General features: G+C 61.3%; 4 protein-coding genes and 1 long non-coding RNA gene across 14 annotated transcripts; 3 read left to right on the top strand and 2 right to left on the bottom strand.

The window, feature by feature from the left end:
- Positions 1-437: 437 nt before the first annotated feature.
- LOC125113952 (uncharacterized) lies at positions 438-3,668 on the bottom strand. Of its 2 annotated transcripts, none has more exons than XR_007131644.1 (9): positions 3,183-3,668; positions 2,735-2,842; positions 2,559-2,630; positions 2,228-2,316; positions 1,876-2,127; positions 1,319-1,516; positions 1,003-1,235; positions 695-847; positions 438-575 (listed from the first exon to the last, which is right to left on the bottom strand). XR_007131644.1 is itself a non-coding variant. In XM_047756885.1 (9 exons), the coding sequence occupies exons 1-9, from the start codon at positions 3,632-3,634 to the stop codon at positions 517-519; spliced, it is 1,521 nt and encodes a 506-aa protein (XP_047612841.1). In that variant the 5' UTR covers positions 3,635-3,668; the 3' UTR covers positions 438-516. The 2 variants fall into 2 exon arrangements, 1 of the variants encoding a protein (XP_047612841.1); XM_047756885.1 differs by having other exon boundaries at positions 1,098-1,235.
- LOC125113955 (uncharacterized) lies at positions 795-2,338 on the top strand. Its single transcript, XR_007131646.1, has 3 exons — positions 795-1,376; positions 1,966-2,074; positions 2,168-2,338. It is a non-coding gene; the product is annotated as an uncharacterized LOC125113955 (long non-coding RNA).
- Positions 3,669-4,785: 1,117 nt separating the features above from the next.
- NEURL4 (neuralized E3 ubiquitin protein ligase 4) lies at positions 4,786-17,001 on the top strand. Of its 5 annotated transcripts, none has more exons than XM_047757556.1 (29): positions 4,786-5,341; positions 6,254-6,698; positions 6,918-6,983; positions 7,128-7,426; positions 7,598-7,709; positions 7,799-7,887; positions 8,419-8,491; positions 8,651-8,915; positions 9,164-9,345; positions 9,607-9,692; positions 9,818-9,980; positions 10,068-10,266; positions 10,354-10,430; positions 10,578-10,656; positions 10,989-11,158; positions 11,252-11,383; positions 11,757-11,902; positions 12,013-12,237; positions 12,338-12,436; positions 12,519-12,680; positions 12,876-13,040; positions 13,574-13,732; positions 14,112-14,291; positions 14,433-14,520; positions 14,613-14,720; positions 14,857-15,001; positions 15,151-15,263; positions 15,344-15,509; positions 16,341-17,001. In XM_047757556.1, exons 1-29 carry the CDS (start codon positions 5,078-5,080, stop codon positions 16,543-16,545), a joined length of 4,662 nt encoding a protein of 1,553 aa, XP_047613512.1. In that variant the 5' UTR covers positions 4,786-5,077; the 3' UTR covers positions 16,546-17,001. The 5 variants fall into 5 exon arrangements, with proteins under 5 accessions (XP_047613512.1, XP_047613514.1, XP_047613511.1 ...); XM_047757555.1 differs by having other exon boundaries at positions 4,787-5,341; positions 10,989-11,164; XM_047757558.1 differs by lacking the exon at positions 6,918-6,983.
- Positions 17,002-17,151: 150 nt separating this feature from the next.
- Positions 17,152-19,963, top strand: GPS2 (G protein pathway suppressor 2). Its single transcript, XM_047757432.1, has 11 exons — positions 17,152-17,300; positions 17,487-17,649; positions 18,023-18,132; positions 18,213-18,325; positions 18,461-18,540; positions 18,628-18,710; positions 18,886-19,039; positions 19,147-19,236; positions 19,340-19,419; positions 19,506-19,601; positions 19,775-19,963. The coding sequence occupies exons 2-11, from the start codon at positions 17,556-17,558 to the stop codon at positions 19,856-19,858; spliced, it is 984 nt and encodes a 327-aa protein (XP_047613388.1). The 5' UTR covers positions 17,152-17,300; positions 17,487-17,555; the 3' UTR covers positions 19,859-19,963.
- Positions 19,964-20,148: 185 nt separating this feature from the next.
- Positions 20,149-25,761, bottom strand: EIF5A (eukaryotic translation initiation factor 5A). Of its 5 annotated transcripts, none has more exons than XM_047757436.1 (6): positions 25,742-25,761; positions 22,725-22,910; positions 21,474-21,578; positions 21,142-21,273; positions 20,977-21,050; positions 20,149-20,793 (listed from the first exon to the last, which is right to left on the bottom strand). In XM_047757436.1, exons 2-5 carry the CDS (start codon positions 22,887-22,889, stop codon positions 20,988-20,990), a joined length of 465 nt encoding a protein of 154 aa, XP_047613392.1. In that variant the 5' UTR covers positions 22,890-22,910; positions 25,742-25,761; the 3' UTR covers positions 20,149-20,793; positions 20,977-20,987. The 5 variants fall into 5 exon arrangements, with proteins under 5 accessions (XP_047613392.1, XP_047613389.1, XP_047613393.1 ...); XM_047757433.1 differs by lacking the exon at positions 25,742-25,761 and adding an exon at positions 25,436-25,454; XM_047757437.1 differs by lacking the exon at positions 25,742-25,761 and adding an exon at positions 25,202-25,220.

Genomic DNA, 25,761 nt, shown 5'->3' with positions numbered 1-25,761 from the left:
AGCCCCGCCCTAGACACTGGTGCAGTCACCTTCCTACCGGGGCCCTGGCCTCCGGGCTTCATGCTCCATCGGCGGTTGAAGTGTGGGGGTTAGGTTCAAATCCCGATTGTGTGACCCTGGGCAAGCTCCCCGATTCCTCCGTTTCCTCATCTGAAGGATGGAGATGGCCACTCCTCCCTCCTCCAGGGCTGCTGTAAGAATTCAAGATGCTACCGGTGTGTGACTTGGCTGAGTCACACCAGACTCTGTCATTCCCCCTGCAGCTGGGTCTTCCGAGACTCCTGGGTGCCTGCAGAGTCTGGTCCCCCAGATCGCTCCGAGCCTCCCACTCTGCCCTGCCTGCTCGTGGTTTCCTGGGTGGGAACTTCCCCCTCTGCCCCCCTCTCCACCGTGACGCCTCTGGTCCAGCCTGGGCCAATTCACAGCACGCAGACTCCTGCTCTTCTTCTCTTTATTGTCCACCTGACAGAGGTGGCGATGGCAGGGGAAGGCTGGCCCGTGCCCACCCCTAGCTGGCTACGTTTTCCATTGCCTGGTTTCCTCCTCCTGAGTCCATCGAAGCCGCAGGGTTTCATCTGGAGGGAGACGGGGCCGAGTGAGTGACTTTCTTGCTGCAGGTGGGAGACCTGGCCCCTGTGACCCTCAGATGCCCTAGAACCTGGCCTCTCAGCCCCGTGCCCCTGCCCGTGCTCACGTCTGTGCTGGTCCTGGCTTGGGAGGTTTGGGTGGCGTCCAGCATCCCTCTCTGAGCCTTCTGCGCTTTGCCATTTCAGCCCCTTGGACACCAGACACTGACACCAGCCAGACATTGCTTGGGACCCGCTGTCTTTGAAGGGTGGGGCAGGACCTGGAGCGGGTGAGCCGCAGAGAGGACTCAGGAAGGAGGTGTGGGGGCAGCGGTGGTGCCAGGCTAGAGGGGGCCCCGCTCCTCTGAGCCCCCGTGGGCCCTCCCTATGCCGCACGGACCTCGCCCACAAGGACGTTTAAAGCCTCTCTCATCACCTGTTGCCGATGAACCGGCCCGAGAGGAGCAGGGGTTGGGGGGTGGGAGCTTGCCAAGAGCCAGGCCTGGTAAGATGGTGGCCTGGTGCCCTCACCAGGCTTCACTGGTGTCACCGTCACCTTCATGGAGTTCTCGGGGGCCCTGTGATCCTGAGGGGGGCTTCTCTTGTGGTCCAGCAGGCGGACCTCAGTGCCCACAGGACTCTCAATCACCCAGTTTAAGCTGGCGGAGCCTGGAAGCATCACAGGATCAGGGCGGGGGCACCCATGGGTCCTCGGCCCTCCCGCTCCTGGGCTGTCCCGGCCCGGCTCTCACTGGACTGCTGCTCATCTTCTGTGTCCTCCTCCAGCTCAGGGTGGGGAGAACACCTGAGGTACCTCCCTTTCCTGTGATACTCCTTGCGCTGCAGCTCCATCTCCTTCTCCGTGACGGGGGTGGCTGACACTTGGGACTGACTTCTGAAGGCAGGGGAATCCGAGGAGTCCCTCAAATCAATCTGACTCTTACGGCCACCTAGGGAATGCAGGCCGCCAGGGTCCACTGTGATGACCAGTGCCCCCGGCACAGGGGAGAAGCTCAAGCCCCAGGTTCTCACCTCCTCCCATTTTAGAAAATCATCAATGACCACCCCACCCCTCCCCGCCCCGTTTCCTTGGGTTCTCTGTTCCCCCTCCCCAGCCAGCCTTCCTTGGGGACCATCCTGATGGGGACCCCAACCCAGCTGCCCTCTGTCTTCCCTGGGGTCAGCTTCCAGCACAGCTTTCCTGTGGCAGCAGGACCCTGGGGTGATGCCCACTGGGAAAGACAGGCTATGGAGGAGAAGGTTCTGGAGAACAATTCCTTTAAGGCCCTGGGGCCCCAGCAGAGCTAACCTTTGGCTTCTAGGATGTGGTTCCTGGCCGCCAGGCCAATCTCATCTTTGACTCCTTTGGTCAGTCCTCCTGCCCCACTTCTCTCCGCAGGCCTGAGCTCTGGGTCCAGCATCACACCTCGACTGGCACTGCTCACACCGAGGCCACCCACGTGGCTGCTCTTGTTAGGATCCAAGGGCAGGTTTTTCTGAGCCTTGAGGTACTTTCCTTCATTGTAATGGGCCTTGCGGCGCTTTTCAAAATCACTGGGTTCTGCGGGCCAGGGTCAGAGCTTGGCTTGCTTTCCTGCCAGGCTCTCGATGAAGGCTCCCTCCACCTCCCCCTTCGACTCAGCCCCTGCCCTGCATCTCACGTGTCTTGGAAAAGTTGTCTGAAGAGCCGAAGCTTCTGTGATCACTGTACAGAAGGACCTTGGGGCAGAAATCATCCATTGTTGCTAACCTGAAGGGGAGGGAGACCAGTTGGGGGCACAGAAGGGAGAGAACAATGTGGGGGGGGGGCAGGTGGTAGATGGGACCAAGCTGGCTGACTTCCTGACCTCAGCCTGGACGAGTCCTGATCCAAACTGTAGGACCTCCCATTTGGGGGGGGGGTGGCAAGAGCAGATCTGGCACTGACCCAAGTTCGGGGGTGGAGGGAGGAAGAGGCCCCACGTCCCAAGGGAGCTCTGGCAGGACTCTCACCTCTCTGCCAACTCCTCAGGAGTCATTGCGTAGGAGGTCCCCGCCAGCAGGTCCTCTTCGCTGTCCTGCAGTCTGCAGAGAAGGGAGGAAGCAGTCCCTGAGGCCCCTCTGCTTCCCCGTCCCTTTGACAAGGGAAGGGAGTCTGGGTTGAAGGGCTAGGGCTGAGGACTCTGCACCTGCGGTAGGGGGTGCTGGGCTCATCCACCTTCATAAATCCATAGTCCTTGTCAGCAGGGTGGTAGGTGGCCAGGATATTCATTTCATCCCAGTGCTGAGACTTTCTCCTTGGGGTGAAGGAAGGTCACAAAAAAAGGAGGAGGAGACCTTCTAGGGACCTCCACCTCTGCACAGCCCTCCCTCTTCTTTCTGTCATTCAAAACTTTCTCTTGTCTTCCCTAGTTGCAGAGGTATAGGAGGCTGGGGATGGGGTCAAACCTGAGGATAATCGTACTATGCAGTCAGGGTTTATGCAGTACCTGCCACTCTCTCAAAGGCTAGGAACCTCAGATTGTCCACCCATTTGCCCACATCTACTCTCATTTCCAGTTCTTGGGACTCCGCCCCTTCTCTCTGCAGACTCCGCCTGCTCTAGTGTCTGGAATCTCTTCCTCCCTGGCTCCTTACCTCTCTGCCCTGGGGGATTTGTGCATCATGATGGAGCTGCTGTTTTTTAGGATGCTTCGGGGCCGGTCCTCACAGGGTTTGTCGGGGTGCGTGCAAGTTGACCCAGGGCGCGGAATGGATCCTGAGTTGTACATCCCAGGTCCCCCCGACCCCAGGTTGGATGTCCCCGATACACTGGTTCCAGGAAAGGGGGGATTAAACCCGCCAGGGTGTGTACCCAACCCATGGCTGTGGCCCGCGACCTCCCCAGGGTGCTGGTGGAGCCCGGGGTCGAGGACTGCTGTCCCCCCAGGATGCGCGGGGGGCCCAGAACCGTGAACCATGATTACTCCGGGGGGCAGCCCGGCGCCTCCTTCGACTCCTCCGATGCCTCCTAGCGCGTCCCTGGTTGCCCCTCCAGGGGATGCTCCCTTGAGGCTGCCAGCAGCCCCCAGAGATTCCTGCTTCTCCATGGCCCCACTAGGGGGCCACTCTCAGCCACCCCGCCCCGCCTCCCTGCTCCACATAGCCCCGCCCCTAGCCCCGCCCCCACCGCGGCGGGAGCGGGCCCCTTGGGCGGGGCCCAGGCTCCCCCCCCCCCCGCCCCCGCGCCTTGGAGCTTCGGGGGGCGGAGTCAAAACTATCTCGGGACCTCAGGCTGAGAGCTTCGCTACGTGCCCCTCCCTTTCTGTTCCACCCTAAAACCTTTCTTTGTCTCCGGGATTTGTTCCCGCCCTTCTCCCTCATCACCGCCCTCATCCGAATTAACCAATCATAGCCAGGGGTCCTGGTCATGGGGCGAGAAACCTAATTGTGATGTCACAGCCCTCCAACCTCAGCTTGAGCTTTGGGAGAGTTCAGCTGGGGGCTTAAATAGCTTTGGGGGGGGGGGTCTTCAGGGACCGTCAGGGGCACTGCTTTAAACTGCCTGCCGGGGTTCCTTTGGACTCTACTCCTGGATTAAAAAAAAAAAAAAAATCTAAGTTTGGGAGTTCCCCTTGTGGCACAGAGGAAATGAAACCGGCCTAGGATCTATGAGGACACCCGTTCGATCCCTGGCCTCGCTCAGTGGGCTAAGGGTCCGGCATTGCCATGAGCTGTGGTGTAGGTCAAGAGAGGCGGCTCCGATCCCCTGCTGCTGTGGTTGTGGTGCAGGGCGGCAGCTGCAGCTCTGATTGGACCCGGAGCCTAGTCCGGGAACTTCCATATGCCTCAGGTGCCGGCCCTAAAGAGCAAAAAAATAAAATCTAAGTTTAGTTGGACTGAGTTCAAGATGGGTTCGACTAACACCTGCGAGCCTTTTATCCCTCAAAAGCCGGCCCGCTCTGCCGCTCACAAGAGTTGTGATACAAAGCGGAGGGACCGCGACACTGTCGGGAGACACATCCGGTCTCAGGGCGTGAATGGCAAGAGATTTTTTATTATAAAGCCACTGGTTCCCCTAGTCTGATTCCTCAGCCCCGGGTCACACCACTTCGTAGCTACGGCGTGAAGAAAAGACACCTCCTCTGGCCGTAAAACGAATACTTCAAGGTGTTGCCTGCCTCGACGAAGGCGGGGTCGTCGGTGCCGCTGTCGCAAAGCTGAACGTGTTTGGGCTCCACCCCCCCCGTCGTAAAGTTGCCAGGGGCAGTCGTTTCTTCCACTGTCGCAAAGCCCCCTGCCGGTCTTCACCCGTCTCGGAGCCACTCCGTCACCTCGCCCGTGCCGTAAAGCAAACCTGCCCGACCCCGTCGTCCTTTCTGCTCTCACCGTGGTAGTCCTTAGTTCCCCAGCCCGGGATGCTTCATTGCCCGGCAGTGCCGTAAAGCATATCTGGCCCCAGCCCCCGGTCCTATTCCCTCAGGGTGTCTGTGCACAGCGGTTGCCACGGTGCCGCCAAGCGCGGCTGTCGCGCGGCCCCGGTGTCAGCGGCGATGGCGGCGGGGTCGGGTGGGAGTGGGGGCTCTGGGGGAGGCCCCGGGCCGGGGCCGGGTGGGGGTGGGGGCCCCGGCGGGAGCGGCTCAGGACCGGGGTCTGGCGGGGAGCTGCACCCGCGCACCGGGCGCTTGGTGAGCCTGTCGGCCTGTGGGCGTACAGCGCGGCGGCAGCAGCCGGGCCAGGAGTTTAACCACGGGCTGGTGTTGAGCCGGGAACCCTTACGCGATGGACGCGTCTTCACGGTCCGCATCGACCGCAAGGTGCGGAGCAGGGGCCGCGGAACCGAGATATGGAGGGTGATGGGAGGGGACCAGAGGGAGATGAGGGAGGGCAGCCATGGTAGCCCACATCACCGGGTACCGAGAGGGAACCGACGGGCAGGACACCAAGTGATGGCAGGAAGGGAGCATGTAGCAGAATCATGTCTCAAGGAGAAGCAGACAAGGAAATCTTGAGTTCCCTAAGATCCTGGAGCAGGGAAGGGACAGGGGCCCCCCTCACTATAGCAACTAGGGAACAGACCTCCGGAAAGAATTTGTGGGAGACGGAGGAGGGAGAGATGTCAGAGATGTAGATAGCAAGGAAAGAACATCCACTGAAGGACAGACTCACCAATTGGGCCAGAAAGATGGTTGAGGACACTCAGGGAGAAGGAGGTGTGTGTGCATGTGTCTGATGTGGTGAAGGGTCGGGCGCACAGAGGCAGAATTTGGGAAGAGAGGGAATTTGAGTGCAACCGGAGCCTAGGAGAGAATTAGGTCGGGAAGAAGAGCGTTACACACGAGAGCAAGGAGTGTGGGCATGGAGAGCTATGATTTGGTAGTTGAGGGGCCACAGAGACCAGGGAAGTTAGAGGGAGCAGCAGGCGGGAGCCAGGGTATTTAGCTGGCATGGTGGGGAAAGGCATGATGTCCTAGGCAGTGAGCACCCAGAGGGCAGAGCAGAGTTGCTAGGGGACAGTGGGTTGAACAGTCCCCTGAGACCAGACTCCAGAAAATTATTTGTGGGACTGGATCTCTGGGTGGTGATGCCTGTTGTCCTGAGAGAGAAAAGCCGGTTAGCTTGGCTGAGAGGTGGAGGGGGGCACAGTGGTCTGTGAAGTGTGGTTTCCTAGTGGTGGGAGACACCCATTCCTGGCCCATCCTGAGCCTCTGTCCACCACCCCATCACAGGTCAACTCCTGGAGTGGCTCCATTGAGATTGGGGTGACGGCACTGGACCCCAGTGTGCTGGACTTCCCAAGCAGCGCCACGGGGCTGAAGGGGGGCTCGTGGGTAGTGTCAGGCTGCTCGGTGCTGAGGGATGGACGTTCTGTGCTGGAGGAGTATGGGCAGGACCTGGACCAGCTTGGCGAAGGGGACCGTGTGGGCGTGGAGCGCACGGTTGCCGGGGAGCTGCGGCTCTGGGTGAACGGGCGGGATTGCGGTGTGGCCGCCACGGGCCTGCCCGCTCGTGTCTGGGCCGTCGTGGATCTTTACGGCAAGTGCACCCAGATCACCGTGCTTCCCCCTGAACCAGGCTTCAGCCCCCCCACTCCCATCCCCACACCTCCCCTCGAGCCCTCCGCCCCCCCTGAAGATTCTGCCTTGGCTGAACAGGGGACCTCTGGGGATGAAGGTGAGAACACAGCTAGGGCAGAGGTGGAGGGGCGGGGCAGAGGGATTGGCTGAAGGCGTGGGGGAGATTAGTGACAGGCAGGCTGGGTTGTGGGCAGGGCCACTCAGGCCCCTGAGTCTGCTGAAGGGGAGAGCAGGGGCTAGAGGAGGGGTCTCCAGGCTGTGGGCCCTGCGGCAGGGGCTAAACCCTTATTCCCCTCCCACCCCGCCTGGTCCCCAGCCTTCATGGTATCCCCAGCGCAGGCCCGGCCGGAGACGTTTCCCAACAGCCTTGAGTCGCATAATGGTGAGGGCTCCGGGGAGGCCCTGGGAAGGGGAGCGGGCAGTGAGGTGGACAGGGAGGGACCTCAGGAGAGGGGCAGGGACAGCACAGCGAGCCCGAGGGGGAGGAGCCTCATCGCTGCTTCCTTTCTCCCTCTCGCTGCCATAGACTTTGCCAACATGGAGCTCTCGGAGGTGGTGAGCAATGCCATCCTGTCTGCCTACAACGGGGGGCTCCTGAACGTGAACCTGAGCTCCCCACCAGCAGGGGAGGCCCCAGGGCCTAGTGGTGCTGCCACCTCGCCCATCCTCACTTCCAACGATGCCCTGCTTTTTCATGAGAAGTGTGGAACTCTCATCAAACTCAGCAACAATAATAAGACGGCGGAGCGCCGCCGGCCCCTGGATGAATTCAACAATGGGGTCGTCATGACCAACCGCCCACTCCGGGACAACGAGATGTTTGAGGTGTGCAGGATCCCGGGGTCTGGCGTCTGGCTGACACCTTGCCCTCTGGGAGCCAGACACGGGGCTCCATTCTGGATGCTGGAGGCGGAGAGGCGGGGACAGCCTGGGGACGAGCCCAGGGCTGGGGGTCCTTTCTCTGCACTAACATTCCGCCCCCCTCCCCCGCCCCAGATCCGCATTGACAAGCTTGTAGATAAGTGGTCGGGCTCCATTGAGATTGGTGTCACTACCCACAACCCCAACAATTTGGAGTACCCAGCCACCATGACCAACCTGCAGTCAGGTACCGGCCCCTGGCAGGGCGGGGGCATGGCCAGTGGTGGCCGAGGTAGAGGGTGCCTGTCCCCTAATCAGGGTGTCCGCTTGCCCCAGGCACCATCATGATGAGCGGCTGCGGGATCTTGACCAACGGCAAGGGCACCCGCCGGGAGTACTGTGAATTCAGTCTGGATGAGCTGCAGGTGAGGGCGGGATACAGCGTGCGGGCCACTCTCCAGGGCGCCCTGGTGCCGTGCGTCCCTGATGGGCACCACGTTCTCTGACCTGGAGCAAGACCTTTTATCTTTTGCCCGAAGCTTCCTTCCGCAGAGGCAGGGTTGCCCAGCACTTAGGCCCTCAGATTTTGGAGTCAGATGGGTTCAATTCCCCTTTCCCATCGGCCTTTTGTGCTAGTGATCTGAGCCAAGAAGCTTTTCTTCCCTGGTAGTCTTTCCTTGTTAATGTCTAAAAACGAGCCAGTTAGTGGCATCTGGTGAGTCGTCATGAGGGTTAACAGGTTGGTGGTCAGAAGCTGGTTTAACACAGCGCCTGACTTGTGTCGAGCATTCGGAGCGGCCTGAGACTCGTGGGAGCCTTGCGGAACGGTTCCCCTGCCGCAGGGCGTGCTGGTGGGGAGGCTCTGGGACCCCTCTGTTCGCGTGGTCTCCATCCGGTTCAAGTCTGGAGCTCGACTGGGAATAGATTCCAGGCTGTTCTTTTTCTGCTTTGAATAGGAGGGCGACCACATCGGTCTCACGAGGAAGTCCAACTCTGCCCTGCACTTTTTCATTAACGGCATCGATCAGGGTGAGGGGCCGCCGGGCCGGGGCTTTCGGGGGCAGGGGCTGGCCCGGGGCGGGGGGTCCGTGTCTCATCCTCTTGGCTGTTCCATACTTAGTCTCCCTCTCTGTCATTCTGCCCCCTCACCCCCCTTCCCTGCTTTGCCTGCACCTCCCGCCCCTGCAGGCGTGGCCACGCCGCTGACGCCCCCGGTGGTGTATGGCGTGGTGGACTTGTATGGGATGGCGGTGAAGGTGACCATCGTCCACAATAACAACCACAGTGACCGCCTCCGCCGGAACAACGCCATCCTGCGGGCGCTGTCCCCCGAGGGGGCCCTCCGCCGCGCTGCTCCTGCCGCCCAGGCAGAACCCGAGCGCCTGCTCTTCCACCCCAACTGTGGGCAGAAGGCAGCCATCACCCACGAGGGACGTACCGCCCTGAGGCCCCAGTAAGGCCCGTGGGGCTGGGGAGAGGCCTGCGAAGGGGCTCTCGTGGGATTGGGGGCGGGGACGCGGTGGGGGGGGGCAGAGGGAGTCGAGTGTGGGACCTCCTGGCTGGAGAAGGGGTGCCTCCTGGAGTGCGGCGTGTAGCTGGTTGACTTGGGCAGCGGGTGTCGGGCAGGCATCGCTGGCCTAAGCTCTGGCCCGCTCGGTGTGTGTGCGTTGAGAGCTGAGGCCCCTTTTGCGGTGCCCTCAGTGCCACCGACGACTTCAACCACGGCGTGGTGCTGAGCAGCAGGGCCCTGCGGGACGGGGAGGTGTTCCAGGTTCGCATCGACAAGATGGTGGACAAGTGGGCCGGCTCCATCGAGATCGGCGTCACCACCCACAACCCCGCCTACCTCCAGCTGCCCTCCACCATGACCAACCTGCGCTCTGGTAAGCGCCCGAGAGGGGCAGGGCCGGGAGAAGGTCCTAGGGAGGAAGCCGTCCCCAGAGCCCTCCACCTGTCCCACCTGTGCCGACTCGTTCACTGGCTGGCTGGGGACCTGCAGCGTTTCCTTGCCCTGCTCTGGGAAGCAAGCAGAGGCAGGCTGGGCCGATGACTCTGGGGAGTAATGTGGGGACCGCTGTGCAAAGGAGAGGAGCTCTGGCTTCCCCCGCATGCCCTCGGCCCTCCTTGTCCCCCCCCCCCCCCAGGGACCTGGATGATGACCGGGAACGGGGTCATGCACAACGGGACGACCATCTTGGACGAGTACGGGCACAACCTGGACCGGCTCAAGGTGGGACAGTGGGGGGGACCGCCGGGTCTCGGCCGCGGGGAGGCAGGCAAGGCGGGGGCTGCCGTGGGACCAGCCTAGGCAGGAGCTCCGCCTGACTCCTCACTCCAGCCCCCCCTTCTTCCAAGGCAGGGGACACGGTGGGCGTGGTGCGACGGGAGGACGGGACTCTCCACTTCTTCGTCAATGGCATGACTCAGGGCCCCGCCGCCTGGAACGTGCCTCCGGGCGTCTATGCCGTGGTCGATCTCTACGGCCAGGCGGCCCAGGCCACCATTGTGGACGACGTGGGTGAGGGCCGGGCGGGGCAGGGCCTGGGGCGGCCTTGGGAGGCCTCGGAGGCAGCTGTAGGCCTTACTGGTGACTCCGCTCTTGCAGAGGTGCCCCCGGTCCCTGAGCCTCTCCCCGAGGGGAACAACCAGGCGTCTCCAAGCTCCCCGTCGTCAGGGGCCGGGGGCTCCGACCTCCGCTTCCACCAGCTGCACGGCAGCAACGCAGTCATCACCAACGGGGGCCGCACCGCGCTCCGCCACAACTGCCGCAGTGAGTTCAACGACGCCATCGTCATCTCCAACCGGTCAGTGTCTGGACTTTCGTGTCCCCACCTTCCCACTGTCCAGTGTCAGCCGCCCAGGTAGAGCCTGATGGCCTCTCGCCCTGGCAGGGCCCTGAGGGATGGAGAGCTGTTTGAAATTGTCATTCAGAAGATGGTGGATCGCTGGTCAGGCTCCATTGAGGCTGGTGAGGAGCCCTTCAGAGTGTGTGTGTGTGTGTGTGTGTGTGTGTGTGTGTGTGTGTGTGTTTGTGCACGTGCACACACCCCCCTCGGGGCGGTCCCAGCTGCCCGAGGCGGGGGCTCGGCGCCGACCTCCCCCTGGCTCCTTCCAGGAGTGACCGCTATTCGGCCGGAGGACCTTGAATTCCCCAACACCATGACGGACATCGACTACGACACGTGGATGCTGAGGTTGGGCTGCCTGCCTTGGGGACCAGCTGGGCAGGGCCGGGGTGAGGGAAGCGGGGTTCTGGGCCTGTGGTGGCCACAGATGAGGACAGGCCCAGGGGGTGTGGCTGCCCCTTCCCTTCAGTTCCGGGAAGCCCTCCCCGCCGACTCTTCAGGTAGCTCCTGCTCTTCCCTGGGAGCTGCACCCTCGGCACAGAGGCGATGAGCTCGGGTCTCAGGCCCCAGGTCGAGATCCCAGTGCCAGGCACTGGAAGGTTCTGACAAGCAGAGTCTGGGCAGAGGCCTGGGTGGGGAGGAAGCCAGGAGGCTGACCTACCCCCTCTGTCATCCCCCAGTGGCACGGCCATCATGCAGGATGGTAACACGATGCGCAACAACTACGGGTGTGACCTGGACGCGCTGGGCACGGGCGCGCGCATTGGCATGATGCGAACGGCCAAGGGTGACCTGCACTACTTCATCAACGGCCAGGACCAAGGCGCCGCCTGCTCAGGCTTGCCTCCCGGTAAAGGTGACGATGCTGTGGCTTTCGGCCTGCCGCCCTCGGCTCAGCCCACGCCAGCCTGTCAGGCTCCTGACCGCTTCCTTCCCTACCCAGAGGTGTATGCAGTAGTGGACCTGTACGGCCAGTGCGTCCAAGTGTCCATCACCAATGCCACCGGCCCTATGGACAACAGCCTGGCGACCAGCAACAGCGCCACTGAGAAGTCATTCCCCCTGCACTCCCCAGGTTCAGCCGCCAGGGAGGGAGGGCGGGCCCGAGAGATAGAGCTTCCAGGTCAGGGGAGCCGTTCAGACAGGCTGGCTGCAGCAGCAGCCGCCCGAGGACCGCGGGGAAGGGAGGGAGCAGCCCTGGGGGACAGCAGGCACCAGGGGTGGAGTGACACACGGCCTGGCTGCTCTCCTGCCACCCAGGGGCCGGGACACCGTAGCTGGGCATACGGCAGGTTGGGGTCTGAGGCTTGCCGGGGTGACAGAGGTGTCGGAGGCCCTGAGGGAGTACCGCAGGTGGGGCCTTTCTGTCAGCTTCCTGCTTCGCCCGCGTCGTGTCCGAAGCTGGCTGCCCTCACCCTCGCCCTTCCTCTCGTGCCATCTTCCCGCAGTGGCTGGCGTGGCTCACCGATTCCACAGCACCTGTGGCAAGAACATTACTCTGGAGGAAGACGGCACCCGGGCGGTGCGTGCGGCCGGCTACGCCCACGGCCTCGTCTTCAGCACCAAGGAGCTCAAGACCGAGGAGGTCTTTGAGGTGGGCAGTGGAGACGTGGCCGAGGCGGCTGCGGACCTTGCCAGCGGGGCCAAACGGCCCCCCACCCCGCTGCCCCCGTGAGCGCAGCTGAGCGCGTCTCTCCGTCCCAGGTGAAGGTGGAGGAGCTGGATGAGAAGTGGGCAGGCTCCCTCCGGCTCGGGCTGACCACACTGGTGCCTGGGGACATGGGGCCCGGAGCGGGCGGGGGCCCGGGGCTGCCACCCTCCCTGCCCGAGCTCCGGACGAAGACCACCTGGATGGTGTCCAGCTGTGAAGTGAGGCGCGACGGGCAGCTCCAGAGGATGAACTACGGCCGGAACCTCGAGAGGCTGGGGGTGAAGCAGCGGACGCTCGGGGCAGGGCTGGGCTTGGGAGCGGGGGTGGGGGGGGGAAGAGGCGGGCTGAGCCCCTGTCCTTGCGTCACCTGGGTCCTAGGTGGGGAGCCGCGTGGGCCTTCGCCGGGGCGCAGATGACACGATGCACATCCTGGTGGATGGAGAGGATATGGGGCCCGCAGCCACCGGCATTGCCAAGGTAGCCCCAGAACCTTCATTGGGGCTGGGAGGGGGTTGCAGCCCTCCCCTGGTCTCTGACCCCCGGGTCTGTGTGCCCCCAGAACGTGTGGGCCGTGTTGGATCTCTACGGGCCAGTGCGGAGTGTGTCTATTGTCAGCTCCACCAGGCTGGACGAACCAGAGGGCACCCAGCCGCCTTCCCCCAGCTCGGACACCGGCAGTGAGGGCGAGGAGGAAGACGAGGGCGAGGAGCACGGCCCAGAAGTAAGAGGCAGCAGCAGGGCCAACTGGGCCCAGGGACGGGCAGTTGGTGGGCCACGGGCCACCAGGTTGTCTTCGGGTTCTCTGATCCAGTCCTGGCTGGGCAGAGGCTCATTCACAGGCTCTGCATAAACTCCATTGGGGCGGCTCATGCTTCGCATCAGCGACCCTAGCAGCTCACTTTCTCTTCTACACCAGGGCCAGGATCAGGTGGCCGTTATGCCCACGGCCCTGGAGTTCCTGGAGAACCACGGGAAGAATATCCTCTTGTCCAACGGGAACCGCACAGCGACCCGAGTGGCCAGCTACAATCAGGGCATCGTGGTCGTCAACCAGCCCCTGGTGCCCCAGCTGCTGGTCCAGGTGGGCCTCCCCTCCCTATCCCCAGCTCCACTTGCTTGGGGGAGCTCAGGGCCAAGCCTTCCTGGACAAAGGCTTTTCCAGGTTGAGGACAAAGTGGCAAGCACGCCCCTTGGATGAGCCTCCTGAGATTTCTGTTCCTGCCCGGAGGTGGGAATCCTAAGATCAGCTTCTGGGAGGTGCCCACCTGGGGGCTTTGGTGAGGGAAGCAGTAGGGAGGGGCTGGGGGAGGCCAGGGAGGTTCGGGATCCTGAGTGTGGCAGGGGCCGCAGCCTGCAGGACGTCAGAGTTAGGCCGGGGCAGGAGCCTCAGGGATAGGAATCCTTTCAGGGCTAACAGCAAGACCAAGGCTGAAATAGGGAGGGCCACAGCTGAAACGGCAGCTTCCTGTCCCTCCAGGCTTCAGGAGGGGCGCATCCCAGGCCTGCCCTTGGGGTGCCACCTTCCCTCGCTGGCTGCGGGGAGGAGCTTGCTTCTGCTGGGGGCGTGGCCTCTTCCCGGAGGCCGAGATTGCGGAGTAGTTGCCTTCTCCTCAGGTCCGGATAGACTTCTTGAACCGGCAGTGGACGTCTTCCCTTGTCCTGGGAGTCATCACCTGCCCGCCGGAGAGGCTCAACTTCCCTGCTTCTGCCTGTGCCCTCAAACGGGCAGCCTGGCTGCTGCGGGGCCGCGGCGTCTTCCACAACGGTCTCAAGGTGGGTAGGGAGCAGAGAGATGGGGAAGAGCCAGGCCTCTGAGGAGGAAGGGTCTGGCCGGAAGGGAGGGGGGGGGGCCTTCGCCGTGGAGGTGGGGCCACAGGTATAAAGGGCGGGCCCTGCAGCGGGTGGGGGAGGGGTGAGCATCAAGGCCTGGATGGGTTCCGACTCCCCCCGTGCCCTGTGTCCCTTCCCCGGAGCGCGTTGCAGGGGGAAGGGGAGATGGGCTCTAGGAGACCGGAGCAGGGGAAGAGCCTGGATGGTGGGCACATGTGGAGGCAAAGCCCCGGGGCTGGCGACCCCAAGTTGAGTGAAGGGCAGGGGTGGCTGCTGCCCTGTGAGTCTGATCTCTGGGCAGACAGTAGTTGTCTCCTCCCAGATCTGTGAAAAGTTTGGGCCCAATCTGGACACGTGTCCTGAAGGCACCATCCTGGGACTCCGGCTCGACGGCTCTGGAGGGCTCCATCTCCACATCAATGGGCTGGACCAGGGCGTGGCTGTGCCAGACGTGCCCCAGCCCTGCCACGCGCTCGTGGACCTCTACGGGCAGTGCGAGCAGGTTCGTGGCAGCGCAGGCAAGGAGGAGCGGTGCCTGGAAGGCCGGGTGGGCTGAGGAAGGGGGACGTCTGTGTTCATGAAGGGGGGTCAGCAGGCGCGGGGGGCTGGTCAGAGCCTAGCTGACCACCGCTCTCTCCTGCAGGTGACAATCGTGAGCCCTGAACCAGGGGCTGCCAGTGGAAAGAGTACTGGAACCCAGGGGGACATGGAGAAAGCGGACATGGTGGATGGTGAGCCAGCCCACGGGTCCGGGATCCCACCTCACCCGGCCTCGTACTTCGGGCCCCAGCTCCTGTGACCTCTGCCCGCTCTGCTCCCGCAGGTATCAAGGAGAGCGTGTGCTGGGGTCCACCACCCACTGCCAGCCCCCTTAAGAGCTGCGAGTACCACGCCCTTTGCTCCCGTTTCCAGGAACTGCTGCTGCTTCCTGGTGAGTCCCTGTCTCCCTGAACTGCCTCATGCCCAGCCCGGCCCAGAGCCAGGGTCCCGGAGAGCAGCAAAGAGGCCGTGTGCCTGAGACCTAGGGCGGGAGCCGAGCCACAAAGTGGGCCACTCACTCTCCACAGAGGATTACTTCCTGCCCCCGCCAAAGCGTAGCCTGTGCTACTGTGAGTCTTGCCGCAAGCTTCGAGGGGACGAGGCCCACAGGCGCCGCGGGGAGCCCCCCCGGGAATATGCTCTGCCCTTCGGCTGGTGCAGGTTCAACCTCAGGTACACATGGGACAGGGTCGTGCATCTCCCTCACGGTCCTCTGCCCCCTTGAGAAACGAAGGTCCCGGGAGGGTGTCTTCTTGCTTGGGGGATGACCAAGCAAGAGCCAGGGACCTTTGCCCCATCTGCCCTCTCTGTCCCCCTCCTAGGGTGAATCCCCGCCTGGAGGCTGGGACGCTAACCAAGAAGTGGCACATGGCGTATCACGGGAGCAACGTGGCAGCCGTGCGGAGGGTGCTAGACCGGGGGGAGCTGGGAGCAGGTACCACGGTGCCAGCAGAGGCGGGGCAGGCCGGGCGGGTGGGCCATGGGCGGGCTGCCCTGACCCCGCTCTCTTCACAGGTACCGCTTCCATCCTGAGCTGCCGGCCCTTGAAGGGAGAGCCTGGGGGAGGCTTTGAGGAGCCTGGTGAGAACTGCGCGCCTCCCCGAGAGGAGCAGCCCCCTCCAGTGCTGCTTTCCCCCTCCCTCCAATATGCCGGGGCCGAGACCCTGGCATCCAAAGTGCAGTGAGTACCCGGGAGGGGCCCAGGGCTGCTCGGATCTGGTGTTACCCTCCTTCCCAGCCCATCTCCACCCAGCCCTTCACACAGTCTTTGAACAAAGACCTCTTACTTGGCCCTGTCACACAGAACAAAAAAGGGAACCCTAGCCACGTGGAACTTCTGCCCTCTCTTGCTCTGGAGTGTTTGTGCCTAATGAGTGTTTAGTAGTTAGTATCTTTGAAGGTGACATGTAAATACTATGGAAACAAAATGTAGAGTGGAGTGAGGTGGATCAGAAGCATGGCAGGACCTGGCCTATGAAATAGGGTAGTGGCGGCAGACGTCATTAAGAAGGTGGGACTTGGAGTTCCCGTCGTGGCACAGTGGTTAACGAATCCGACTAGGAACCATGAGGTTTCGGGTTCCATCCCTGGCCATGCTCAGTGGGTTAAGGATTCGGCGTTGCCGTGAGCTGTGGTATAGGTTGCAGATGTGGCTCGGATCCCACTTGCTGTGGCTCTGGCGTAGGCCGGTGGCTACAGCTCTAATTAGACCCCTAGCCTGGGAACCTCCTTATGCCATGGGTGCGGGCCTAAAAAAAGAAGAAGGTGGGATTTGAGCAAAGGCCTGGAGAGGGGAGGGGAGGGAGTGAGGGGAGCGGGCATGGGAGGAAGACCCTTGGGAGGAAAGGGCGAAGCCAAGTCCCAGTAAGGAGGGGCTGATGCCTGGGAACAGCAGGGCCAGCTGCTCAGGCTCAGGGTCAGGTCACCATCAGGGCGGTGGTTGCAGCCAGCAAGAGCGAGGGGTACTGGGGGCAGAGGCCTCACTGTCCCGTTTCTGCTTCTTGCCTGCCAGATTCCGGGACCCCAAATCCCAGCGGACGCACCAGGCCCAGGTGGCGTTCCAGGTGTGCGTGCGCCCTGGCTCCTACACCCCCGGGCCCCCTTCTGCTGCCCTCAGAGAGCCTCCCGACCCTCACTTCAGCCCAGCTGAACTCGAGTGGGTGACCAAGGAGAAGGGGGCCACGCTCCTCTATGCCCTGCTGGTACGGGTGGAATGAGGGGTGACACCGCACTACGACAAGCACAGCAGGGCCTTGGGCCCGTGGACTCTGAGTGACGACTGCCTCCACCTCATTCCAGTGACGCGCGGCATGCACGGTGCTCAGCCTGGCAGATGCACAGGAGCATGTAGGCGGGCTCGCAGAGGAGCGCCCGGGGCCGGGACTGGACAGCCCCTCGAGGCGAGGGCGGCGAGGGGCCCGGCCGCCGGCCCTGGGGAACCCTCTCCATGCACTGATCTGGGGAGCGCGCCTCCCCGCCACTCCTCCCCCTACACTTAATTTATTTCCGTTTCTGTTCCTGGTTACTGTGAAGGCCAGAGGCGTCTCCCCGCGCCCCACACGAAGCTGCTTTTCCGGGCCGGGCGGGAGTGGGGAAGGCGGGCGCGGGTCGGGGCCTCTGTACAGTTGTTACTGACTCTGATTTCTAAGGAGCCAATAAACGCCGTCTCAGAGCAGCCGCCTCGGCCTCTCGCGCGCGCCTCTCCCCCCCCCCCCCCCCCCGCCCCGACCCGGGAGGAGGCCCGGCCCGCCACGTCAGGGGCTCCGCCCTCGGGGTCGACGCAGGGCGGGGCGCAGCGGAGGCGTTTGGACGCCGCGGGCACCCGTCGCCCGCGCTTCCGCCTTCCCGCCCCGCCCCGCCGGCCCGCGAGCGCCGCGACAGCCTCGACTCCGGAAGGATTCGGCCCAGCGGCCGGATGTGACGCCACGGCCCAGGCGCTCGGGAGGCCGCGGAGAAAGCGACGAGAAGACGGGTAGGGAGGGGCCGGCGCCCGGGTAGCGGGCAGGGGGCGGGAGCGCCGAGGCCGAGACCCCCGCCCGCGCTCGCGGAGGAGCCGCGCAGTTAGGCGGGCCCGGCGGCAGGCACGTGACCGGGGCGGCGGGCGAGTGGCTTCCGCCCCGGCCTGGTCCGCTCCCTCTGAGCGCCCGCCTCCCCGCAGGCCCGGTCTGAGGTCTGGCAGCCAGTGACAGAGCCGGGCGTCCACGGCCCGAGCGCCCCCAGCAGCACCATGCCTGCGCTCCTGGAGCGCCCCAAGCTTTCCAACGCCATGGCCAGGGCGTTGCACCGGCACATCATGATGGAGCGGGAGCGCAAGCGGCAGGGTGAGCTGGGGCCAGAGCGGGAGGACGCACGGCCCGGGGCGCGCTGCTCTCCCGGGGCTGACCCCGACCCACGGGCAGACCCTGCGCGGCGGCCACAGCCAGAGGAGGGACCGATAGCCCCGACGTGGCGGGAGTCTGAGGCCAGATCTAAACTCCAGAACCGTGAGCTGGCAAGGACCTTGGAGAGCACCTAACAAACTTCCCTGTCCCCAGTGTCCTCTTGCAGTGGTGGGCAAACCTGTCTCTTTCAGAGGGAAAGAGTTCGTACCAAGTGCGATGGGATAACCAGTTCTTGCTGGCTTTCAATCGCTAACATTCTAATCTTTTAACCACTCTGCCACTTCCCCATTCTGCCTGACTCTGACTCCTCCAGAGGAAGAAGAGGTGGACAAGATGATGGAACAAAAGATGAAGGAAGAGCAGGAGAGAAGGAAAAAAAAGGAAATGGAAGAGAGAATGTCACTAGAGGAGACCAAGGAACAAGTAAGCAGTCCCTTGATCTCTCCCCAGCCCTTTCTGCCCTCCTTGGCTCTCCTGCTTTCATCCCTCTCCTTCCTTCCCAGATCCTGAAGTTGCAGGAGAAGCTTTCGGCCCTCCAGGAAGAGAAGCACCAGCTTTTCCTGCAGCTCAAGAAAGTTTTACATGAGGAAGAAAAACGGAGGCGGAAGGAGCAGAGGTGAGATTGGGGAGCTAAAAATAAAATTGGGGCCCAAAGTCTAACTGGGATCAGGTAACAAGAGATCAAGTTTTTTGCGGGAGCAGAGAGGGGAAAAGGCTTGCCTTTGATCTGACGTGCCTGCCTCTTGTTCAGTGACCTGACCACTCTGACATCGGCAGCATACCAGCAAGGCCTGACTGTTCACACAGGAACTCACCTCCTCAGCATGCAGGGTGAGAATTAAAGAAACCACTTGTCAGATGGGCCTTCCTGGGGGTTGCAGCCTCTTCTTGCAGCATCACAAGCCCATCTCCCTCTAGGGAGCCCCGGAGGACACAATCGGCCAGGCACCCTCATGGCAGCTGACAGAGCCAAACAGATGTTCGGCCCCCAAGTGCTTACAGTAAGAGCAGGAGGACTGGGTATCTAGGCTGTCATTTACTCCCGCTACTTCCAGCCGGCCTCGCATCCTTACCCAACCAGCATTCAAGTCATGAGTGTGTTGGGGAAATGGGCCTTTCAGTCACTCGAGTTTTTGCTTCATGGAGTTTACAGTGGTTCTCATCCTCCCTCCTTAGAACCGACACTACGTGGGCTCAGCAGCTGCTTTCGCAGGGACCCCGGAGCATGGGCAGTTCCAAGGCAGCCCCGGCGGCGCCTATGGGACTGCTCAGCCCCCACCTCACTATGGACCCACCCAGCCTGCCTATAGTCCTAGTCAGCAGCTCAGAGGTGAGCCTTGGGCAAAGGGGAGGAGGGGCTTTCCTCAAGGCTCTAAGGGAGGAGTGTTGTGAACGGGCTACCAGGAGGTCCTAATGGCTGTCTCCTGCCTTCCTCAGCACCTTCGGCATTTCCTGCAGTGCAGTACCTGTCTCAGCCACAGCCACAGCCCTATGCTGTGCACAGCCACTTTCAGCCCACCCAGACAGGTGATGGTAGACAGACACCACGCAGGGGCCCAGTTCCAGCGGTCCTCCCTTCCTCTTCGCCTCCTTTCTCTACTCACCTCACACACCCTTCCTCCCCACCTAGGCTTCCTCCAGCCCGGTGGCGCCCTGTCCTTACAAAAGCAGATGGAACACGCTAACCAACAGACTGGCTTCTCTGACTCAGTGAGTAAAATCTTGGGAAATCAGGGGAAGGGCTGCCCGCACTAAGGGGAGCCCCAGGCTGCCTCAGCTGACTCTGTTCTCTGCAGTCCTCCCTCCGCCCCATGCATCCCCAAGCTCTGCATCCAGCCCCTGGACTGCTTGCCTCACCCCAGCTCCCTGTGCAGATGCAACCAGCAGGAAAGGTAAGCCCACCAGAATGCCTACATCACCAAGTTGCAAAAAGGACTGGGTAGGACAGGTGGTCCCCACCCCCATTTTTCCCTCCTCCTCTGCCATGGCTGTCAGTCCCCTGCGGGAGTAGAAGGAAGGGGAAGGGCGAGCACTGACAAAGCCCTCCTCTCATTACTGCTGCCAGTCGGGCTTTGCAACCACCAGCCAGCCTGGCCCTCGGCTCCCCTTCATCCAGCACAGCCAGAACCCGCGATTCTACCACAAGTGACCGTCAGAGTCTATCAACCTCGCTCACAGCCCCTGCCCCCTACTGTGGGGGAGGATCCCTGGTGTGCCTCGAGTCCCAGGCCAATAAAAGCTACCTGCCACTGCCCCCATGCTGCTCCTGTCTGTGTTACCTCCCACTGGGCTGCCCGGGGTGGGGGTGGGGGTGGGGGTTGGCAGCAGGTCCGCAGGAATCACAATGGGACAGCAGATTACCAATCACTCTCTCATTTCCACATTGACTTCCTGGTCAGCAAATACCATTTAATTCAAAGAAGCAGCTGAGTTGGGGGCTTCATATTAAACTTGTAGTTTTATTCAGGTTTGATTTTTAACAAATGTGTCGGGGAGAGAGCCCGCAGGAAAGGGTGAAGCCCATTGGGGGCAGGGCCCTCCCAGATGCCTGAGGAGGGGGCAGGTCCCCTCCCCTCTCCTCCTCTTCCCTCCCCATCTAAAGGGACTTGGGGAGAGACATCAGCAGGGGAGGGGGCTGGTCCCCAGTCTGTTGGGGTGGTGCTTGGGATAAAGGGCTATGGGGGAGTAAGGGACCAGACCAGGGACGAGTGTGGGAAGGGCACAAGGACCATTTGCCAGAATCCACAGCTTTCTGATTCCAGGTTGAATTAAAAAAAAAAAAAAAGAAAGAAAGGAAAAGAAAAACTAAACCACAAGCAGCACCCACCCCCTCTCCCCCACCAGGGCTGTAGTGTGAGGGGAGAGGAGGAGGGCAGCTTCGCCAAGGCCATGGTTCGCTCACTCCTGGCCAAGGGAGCAGGGTGAAGGGCAGGGGCTCCCCGACAGATTGAGGGGGTAGGGAAACCAAAATAAAACGTCAAATAAGTCATGTAGGAGTCCAGCCAAGGGCCAAGCCAGAGCTGGGCCAGGCTGGGGGAAAGGGCCTCTGCAGGCTGAAGGATCACTGCTGCCACCACAGCCACCCTGAGTAGGAGAGAGAAACCAGGTGAGACAGGGCAAAACCTTCAAGGAGAAAAAGGGCAAGGGGGACAGGGCCATGCTGGGGGCAGAAAATAAGCCTTGAACAACCATGACCATGCTGAAAGCATCGCTTTGATGGAAATGACAAAGTGTGTGAAGGGGGCTTTGGGGCGGGGTCGTGCTCACCTGGGAGCCAGTTATTTTGCCATGGCCTTGATTGCAACAGCTGCCTCCTCTGTCATGGCAGACAGCACCGTGATCTGAGGGAGCAGGGGGGACGGTCACAAGTCTGAGCTGGGGAAGCAGCACGGAGGAACAGAGCTGGGCACAAAACAAAGGGAGGCACCATACCAGGATCTCTTCTCCACAGTCGTACTTCTGCTCGATCTCCTTGCCGAGGTCTCCCTCAGGCAGACGAAGGTCCTCTCGCACCTCCCCGCTGTCTTGGAGCAGCGATAGATACCCATCCTGGATGCCAATCAGCTGAAGGCAGACAGGGAAGGAAGCTGAAGGGAGGCCCAGGTAGCTTGAGGATAAAGAATCTTGATGGGCAAACTCGGGTGGCAAACTGACACCAAATACCCTCTCCTGCCATCTCTCGGGCCCAAGCTCTTCTGATCAGTATGCATCTCCCTCCACCCACCCCCAACCACTACCCCATCTGCGCCCAACCATCTCCATACCTGGAAATCATTCCTTTTGATGTTGGGGACATCCATATTATGAGTTGACGGGCAGATATCTTCGTATTTCTTCCCAGTAAAGATGTCAATACCAACCAGATGGACCTGTGTGTATGCATCACATCAGAGAGAAACCCAACCAGACTCTAGGATGGAGAAGATAAAGGCTCATCAAAGCTTCCCTGGCTGGTAAGGGAAGTCAGACTGAGTTGTCAGGGCAAAGATAAGGGAAGTTGGCAATGGAACCAATTAATTCAAAAAAGAAACACTAAAGCCCCTAAAAAGAGCTGAAGGCCAAAGACCGCCACGACTGGAATTGACAGCACAAGGGAAGGTTTTAGGGCAGGCCTGGAGCAGTCAGTTACCTCAAGCTATCAAAACATGAATGAGGCCAAGGTCCTTGGGAAGCAGGAGGAATCCAGGTAAAAGTTCAGAAGAGGTTTTTTTGGACATCAGCATAAAAGGCTGAGGACTTGGAAAATAAGAAAAGTAGAAGGAAAAAAAGCTCAGAAAACAGGAAGGAATGAGAAAGGAAGAGTCAAAAAGAAAAAGGACTTGGGGGACACCAGAAAGGACCACGCATTTAGGAAACAAGGAAACCTGAAAGAACAGTAAGTACAGAGGCACGATCGAAGCATTAGGGGATGACCCAGGATGAACAAATGCCAGGGCAACAGAAGTTTGGAAAAACCTATTTAGGGAACAAACCACGAGAAATGGATGGGCCAGGTTGAACTTCTGAGAAAAAAAAAAAAAAGTACAAAGTTACAAGAAAAGCAGAAAGAATATCAGGACCCAAAGAAGCAGGAGGTGGCTCCAGCAGAGGGGGCAGCAATTCAGAAGCTCAGAGGTACACGGGAGCCCCTCCAGGGGAAGGGTGCATTGTGTTAGGACTGCAGAGAGAGATCCTGGGCAAAGCAATGGAAAGAGAGTTCCTACAAGGTCTCAAAGGAGAAAAAGGGAATCAGGAAAACAAGGACGGAGCACCTGAATAGCCAGAGCATACATAAAGGAGCACGAAGAAAAGCTGGGAGATTCACACATCGATGGAGAAAAGGAGGGATTTCGAGGATGACAGGCCACAGGAGAGTAACCAAGGAAAAAGCTGAATGCTGGCGCGGCAGTTGAAAGGTGTTCCAGGCTAAGGGCTGAGCTCAGGAACTGGACAGTAATAAAAGAGCTAAAGAAGGTAGAGGACCAGCACGGATGCCAGCTTGTGGGAAAGGCAAAATGTGGAAGTGAAATTCTAACCTTGGCGTGGCCGTGCTTGCCAGTCTTGGAGGTAGACATCTCCACGATCTTACATGGCCGGCCTTTGAGCACCACAAAGCCATTCTTACGTAACGCTGAGCACTGCATCGGGAAGGTGGCTGAGGCCCCTGCATCTCCTGTCTCGAAGTCCAAATCATCTGCCATTTTAAGAGGCTTCGATTCCAACTAGAGTCAAGAAAAGAACTAGGGTCAGTAAGGACAGAGTTCACACAGGATCTCCAGTCTATTCCACTCTACTCTGGAAACAGTACTTCATTCCTCCCCCTTTATTCCACTACCCGCATAGTATGGTACAAGCTCCTACGTTACATCCTGACGGGGATCAAAAATACCTCAGAACTAGTGTGTATATGCAGGCGGAAGATCAGCAGGATCCCCACAGCAAATGAAAGCTAGAGGGGCGGCTTGGGATAGGAGACCTCCAGGACGTTATGATGCCAAATCTCTGAGATGGGCAAAGGCCTGCCTCCCAGTACGGGGAGGACTCAGGTGTTACTTGCCAGTGAAACCAACCACCCCTCTTCCCCACACAGAACCAGGGCTATAATTAGGTGAGCAGCTATGAGCCAGCAAAAGGGCGGGGCTAATGGAGGGGAGGGGGGTGGAGACCGGAGGACAGGGAGCCCCACCCGTCTCTGTTACACCCCCCCCCCCCTATCCACACACGAGCCAGTCACTGGTACAGGAAACCACAAGGCCTCTTTGGGGGATTCCCGCCTCTCCAACATGCATTTGCAGATGCAGCCGAGGGGAAGAAAGTAAAGTTGTTTTCTAACAGATCTCCCTGCCAAACACCTCTGGTTTCCCAAAGGGAACCCAGGAACCCAGCCTCTTCTCGAGGGCCCTCCCACTTTTCCCAGGATGCATCAGTCCTGTCGGCTTTGCAGGCCGGGCCTGTACAGTCAGTAGAAAGTGGGGGAGTGAGGAGTGGTAAATGACAATAAAATGAAAGCAAAAGGCTGGTAGTAGTTAGAAAGTAGAATAAATTATACTAAGCTAGCAAAGTTATGGACTCTAAAGCCGGGAACTCCCAAATCAGACCCAACGAGAACGACAGTGACAAGGTGAAGAGCACCTATCACACAGAGTAACTCATCTGCCCAGGACTTTAAGCCGTTGTCGGCATGACCGAGAAGAGTTGGGCTCCCGTCCAACTGCTCTCTCTCAGTCTCCCCATTTCGTTAGCCTCCCAGCACGGAAGAGTGCCACTTACACCTGGCTGGCCACCTCGCTTCACAGGAGGATTTGGGGGAAAAGCCCCAGGGGCCCATGAGGGAAGAGAACACTAACATATGCCCGCAGACGGCTCTCCGGAGTGATCAGGATCCGGGCCACGGGCTACTCGCACTCCTCAAAATTCCAAGCCCCCTTAAGCGCCCGCGAGGACTAGCTCTCCCCGCGCGGGGGGTTGCCGGCTCCCGCCCACCATGTGGCCGCCCGGGGCTTCCGGTGGCGGGGACCTGGGGGGAGGGGTCCCCGCGCTGCCATGCGGCCCCCGTCCACGTTCGGCCATGCGGCCTCCGACCCCGAGGGCAGGCTGCCGTGGGGGCACTTCCGGTGCTGCGGGCGCCCCCTCCTCAAAGGCCGCGCCAGGCCGGAGCCACGCCGCCTCCCCTCCCCCTCGCTGGCCGCCAACCCCCCCCACATGCCCTCTCACCGAATAGCCCCCTCCCCCACCTCACGTGGCCGCGCGGCTCCCGGTTCTAAACGGCCCAGGTACCCTTGCCCCGGCGGGCCGATCTGGCCCCCGGCCCTCGTCCCAGCGTGGCCGCCCGGCGGCCTCTCCCGCGTGGCGGCCTCGCGGCTCGCCGTCCCCCGCCCTGCGTCGCTCCAACGTCACCCGGCCAGCCCCAACCGTCACCCCGCGCGCCAACCGGGGCGCGCGCCCGAGCCTCTCCGCACCTCGCGCTGCTGGCCGACCGAACCCCGTGCGGCGGTGGCCGCCGCTCCCCTCTGCCCCCTCCCCGACACTCGCGCAGTTCCATCTCTACTCCCAGGCCCAAGCCAAGGTTCCGCGCACGCGCGCCCTGCCCGCTCTCACCTCGCGCGAACGCACTGACTCGACCCCGTCCGCTCGCCGCGAGCCCAACCGCTGCCTCCGAGCCCGCTGCCGCCGCCGCCGCCGCCGCCGCCGCCTCTACCGCCGCCGCCGCTGCTGCTGCACACGGGTCTTAGTACGCAGGCGCCGACTCCCCACTGACCAACCAAGCAGCCCTGTGACAGCCGCGCAAGCGTGCTACCTATCTCCTCCGCCCTCCACCCCCGCACTGCGCAAGCGCACAGACCCTCCCCGATCTCCACCCTCCCTCCTACCTACCCATCCAATGACGCGCATACGTGACCCCGCCCCTCACAAAGCCTGAGCTCGTCCCACCGGCAGACAACGCGCAGGCGCACCCGGTTTTTTAAGCCCTTCCACCTCCTCTCCCCTCCCCGGGTTAGACCACCAGCTCTACCGGACAGTCCTTGCGCTTGCGCAATAAGGAGCCCCGCACTCCACACCCTCTGAAGGAAACGCCTCGGCCTCAAAGCGCATGCGTGTTGGGAATCCTGACCGCCCCTTCCACCTCAGACGTCGTCTGTACGCCAGGCGTTGAAAAGACCACGCCACTGTATTGCTGGTTCTGCCTAGAACGCATGCGTCTTAGGAAACGCCCCACTTCGGCTTTAGCTGGTCTTAAAAGACTCACACGTTTCAGAAAACTTGTGCTGTGGGGTGGGCCCCTTGTCTCTGAGCCCATCCCCCACGGTTCCGCACATGCGCGGCAGAGCTCTTTCGATTCCAGCCGCCCTAGCGCGCTAGTGCTGGTCGGGTTACCACCCTTCTCAGCTTCACTTCTCTAAACTGCGCTTCTGCTCTGCCATAGAGTTTCGCGCGGGAAGATAGAGCGGTCCTGCCCTCAGCCACCATCTTGTTTAAAACCCTGGTCCGTGTTGGTCCCAGTAGTTTCCACAGAGGCCTTTCTACTTCTGATTCCTAAGATGTAGAGACTTACACAGTATTTCTCTTTTTCCT

This window comes from Phacochoerus africanus, chromosome 14, assembly GCF_016906955.1.
Source record: "Phacochoerus africanus isolate WHEZ1 chromosome 14, ROS_Pafr_v1, whole genome shotgun sequence".
Taxonomy (NCBI): Eukaryota; Metazoa; Chordata; class Mammalia; order Artiodactyla; family Suidae; genus Phacochoerus; species Phacochoerus africanus.
This window is presented reverse-complemented; position numbering and strand designations above follow the sequence as displayed.

Coding starts and splice junctions, on each gene's coding strand:
- LOC125113952 (XM_047756885.1), bottom strand. CDS start 3,634: ATGGAGAAGCAGGAATCTCTGGGGGCTGCTGGCAGCCTCAAGGGAGCA. Junction 2,128..2,227: donor AGACAACTTTTCCAAGACAC/GTGAGATGCAGG, acceptor CCTGGCCCGCAG/AACCCAGTGATTTTGAAAAG. Junction 576..694: donor AAGCCAGGACCAGCACAGAC/GTGAGCACGGGC, acceptor GTCTCCCTCCAG/ATGAAACCCTGCGGCTTCGA.
- NEURL4 (XM_047757555.1), top strand. CDS start 5,078: ATGGCGGCGGGGTCGGGTGGGAGTGGGGGCTCTGGGGGAGGCCCCGGG. Junction 9,346..9,606: donor CATGACCAACCTGCGCTCTG/GTAAGCGCCCGA, acceptor CCCCCCCCCCAG/GGACCTGGATGATGACCGGG. Junction 13,733..14,111: donor TCTTCCACAACGGTCTCAAG/GTGGGTAGGGAG, acceptor GTCTCCTCCCAG/ATCTGTGAAAAGTTTGGGCC.
- GPS2 (XM_047757432.1), top strand. CDS start 17,556: ATGCCTGCGCTCCTGGAGCGCCCCAAGCTTTCCAACGCCATGGCCAGG. Junction 19,040..19,146: donor TCCTAGTCAGCAGCTCAGAG/GTGAGCCTTGGG, acceptor TGCCTTCCTCAG/CACCTTCGGCATTTCCTGCA. Junction 19,602..19,774: donor AGATGCAACCAGCAGGAAAG/GTAAGCCCACCA, acceptor TACTGCTGCCAG/TCGGGCTTTGCAACCACCAG.
- EIF5A (XM_047757436.1), bottom strand. CDS start 22,889: ATGGCAGATGATTTGGACTTCGAGACAGGAGATGCAGGGGCCTCAGCC. Junction 21,274..21,473: donor TCAAAAGGAATGATTTCCAG/GTATGGAGATGG, acceptor GTCTGCCTTCAG/CTGATTGGCATCCAGGATGG. Junction 21,051..21,141: donor ACTGTGGAGAAGAGATCCTG/GTATGGTGCCTC, acceptor CTGCTCCCTCAG/ATCACGGTGCTGTCTGCCAT.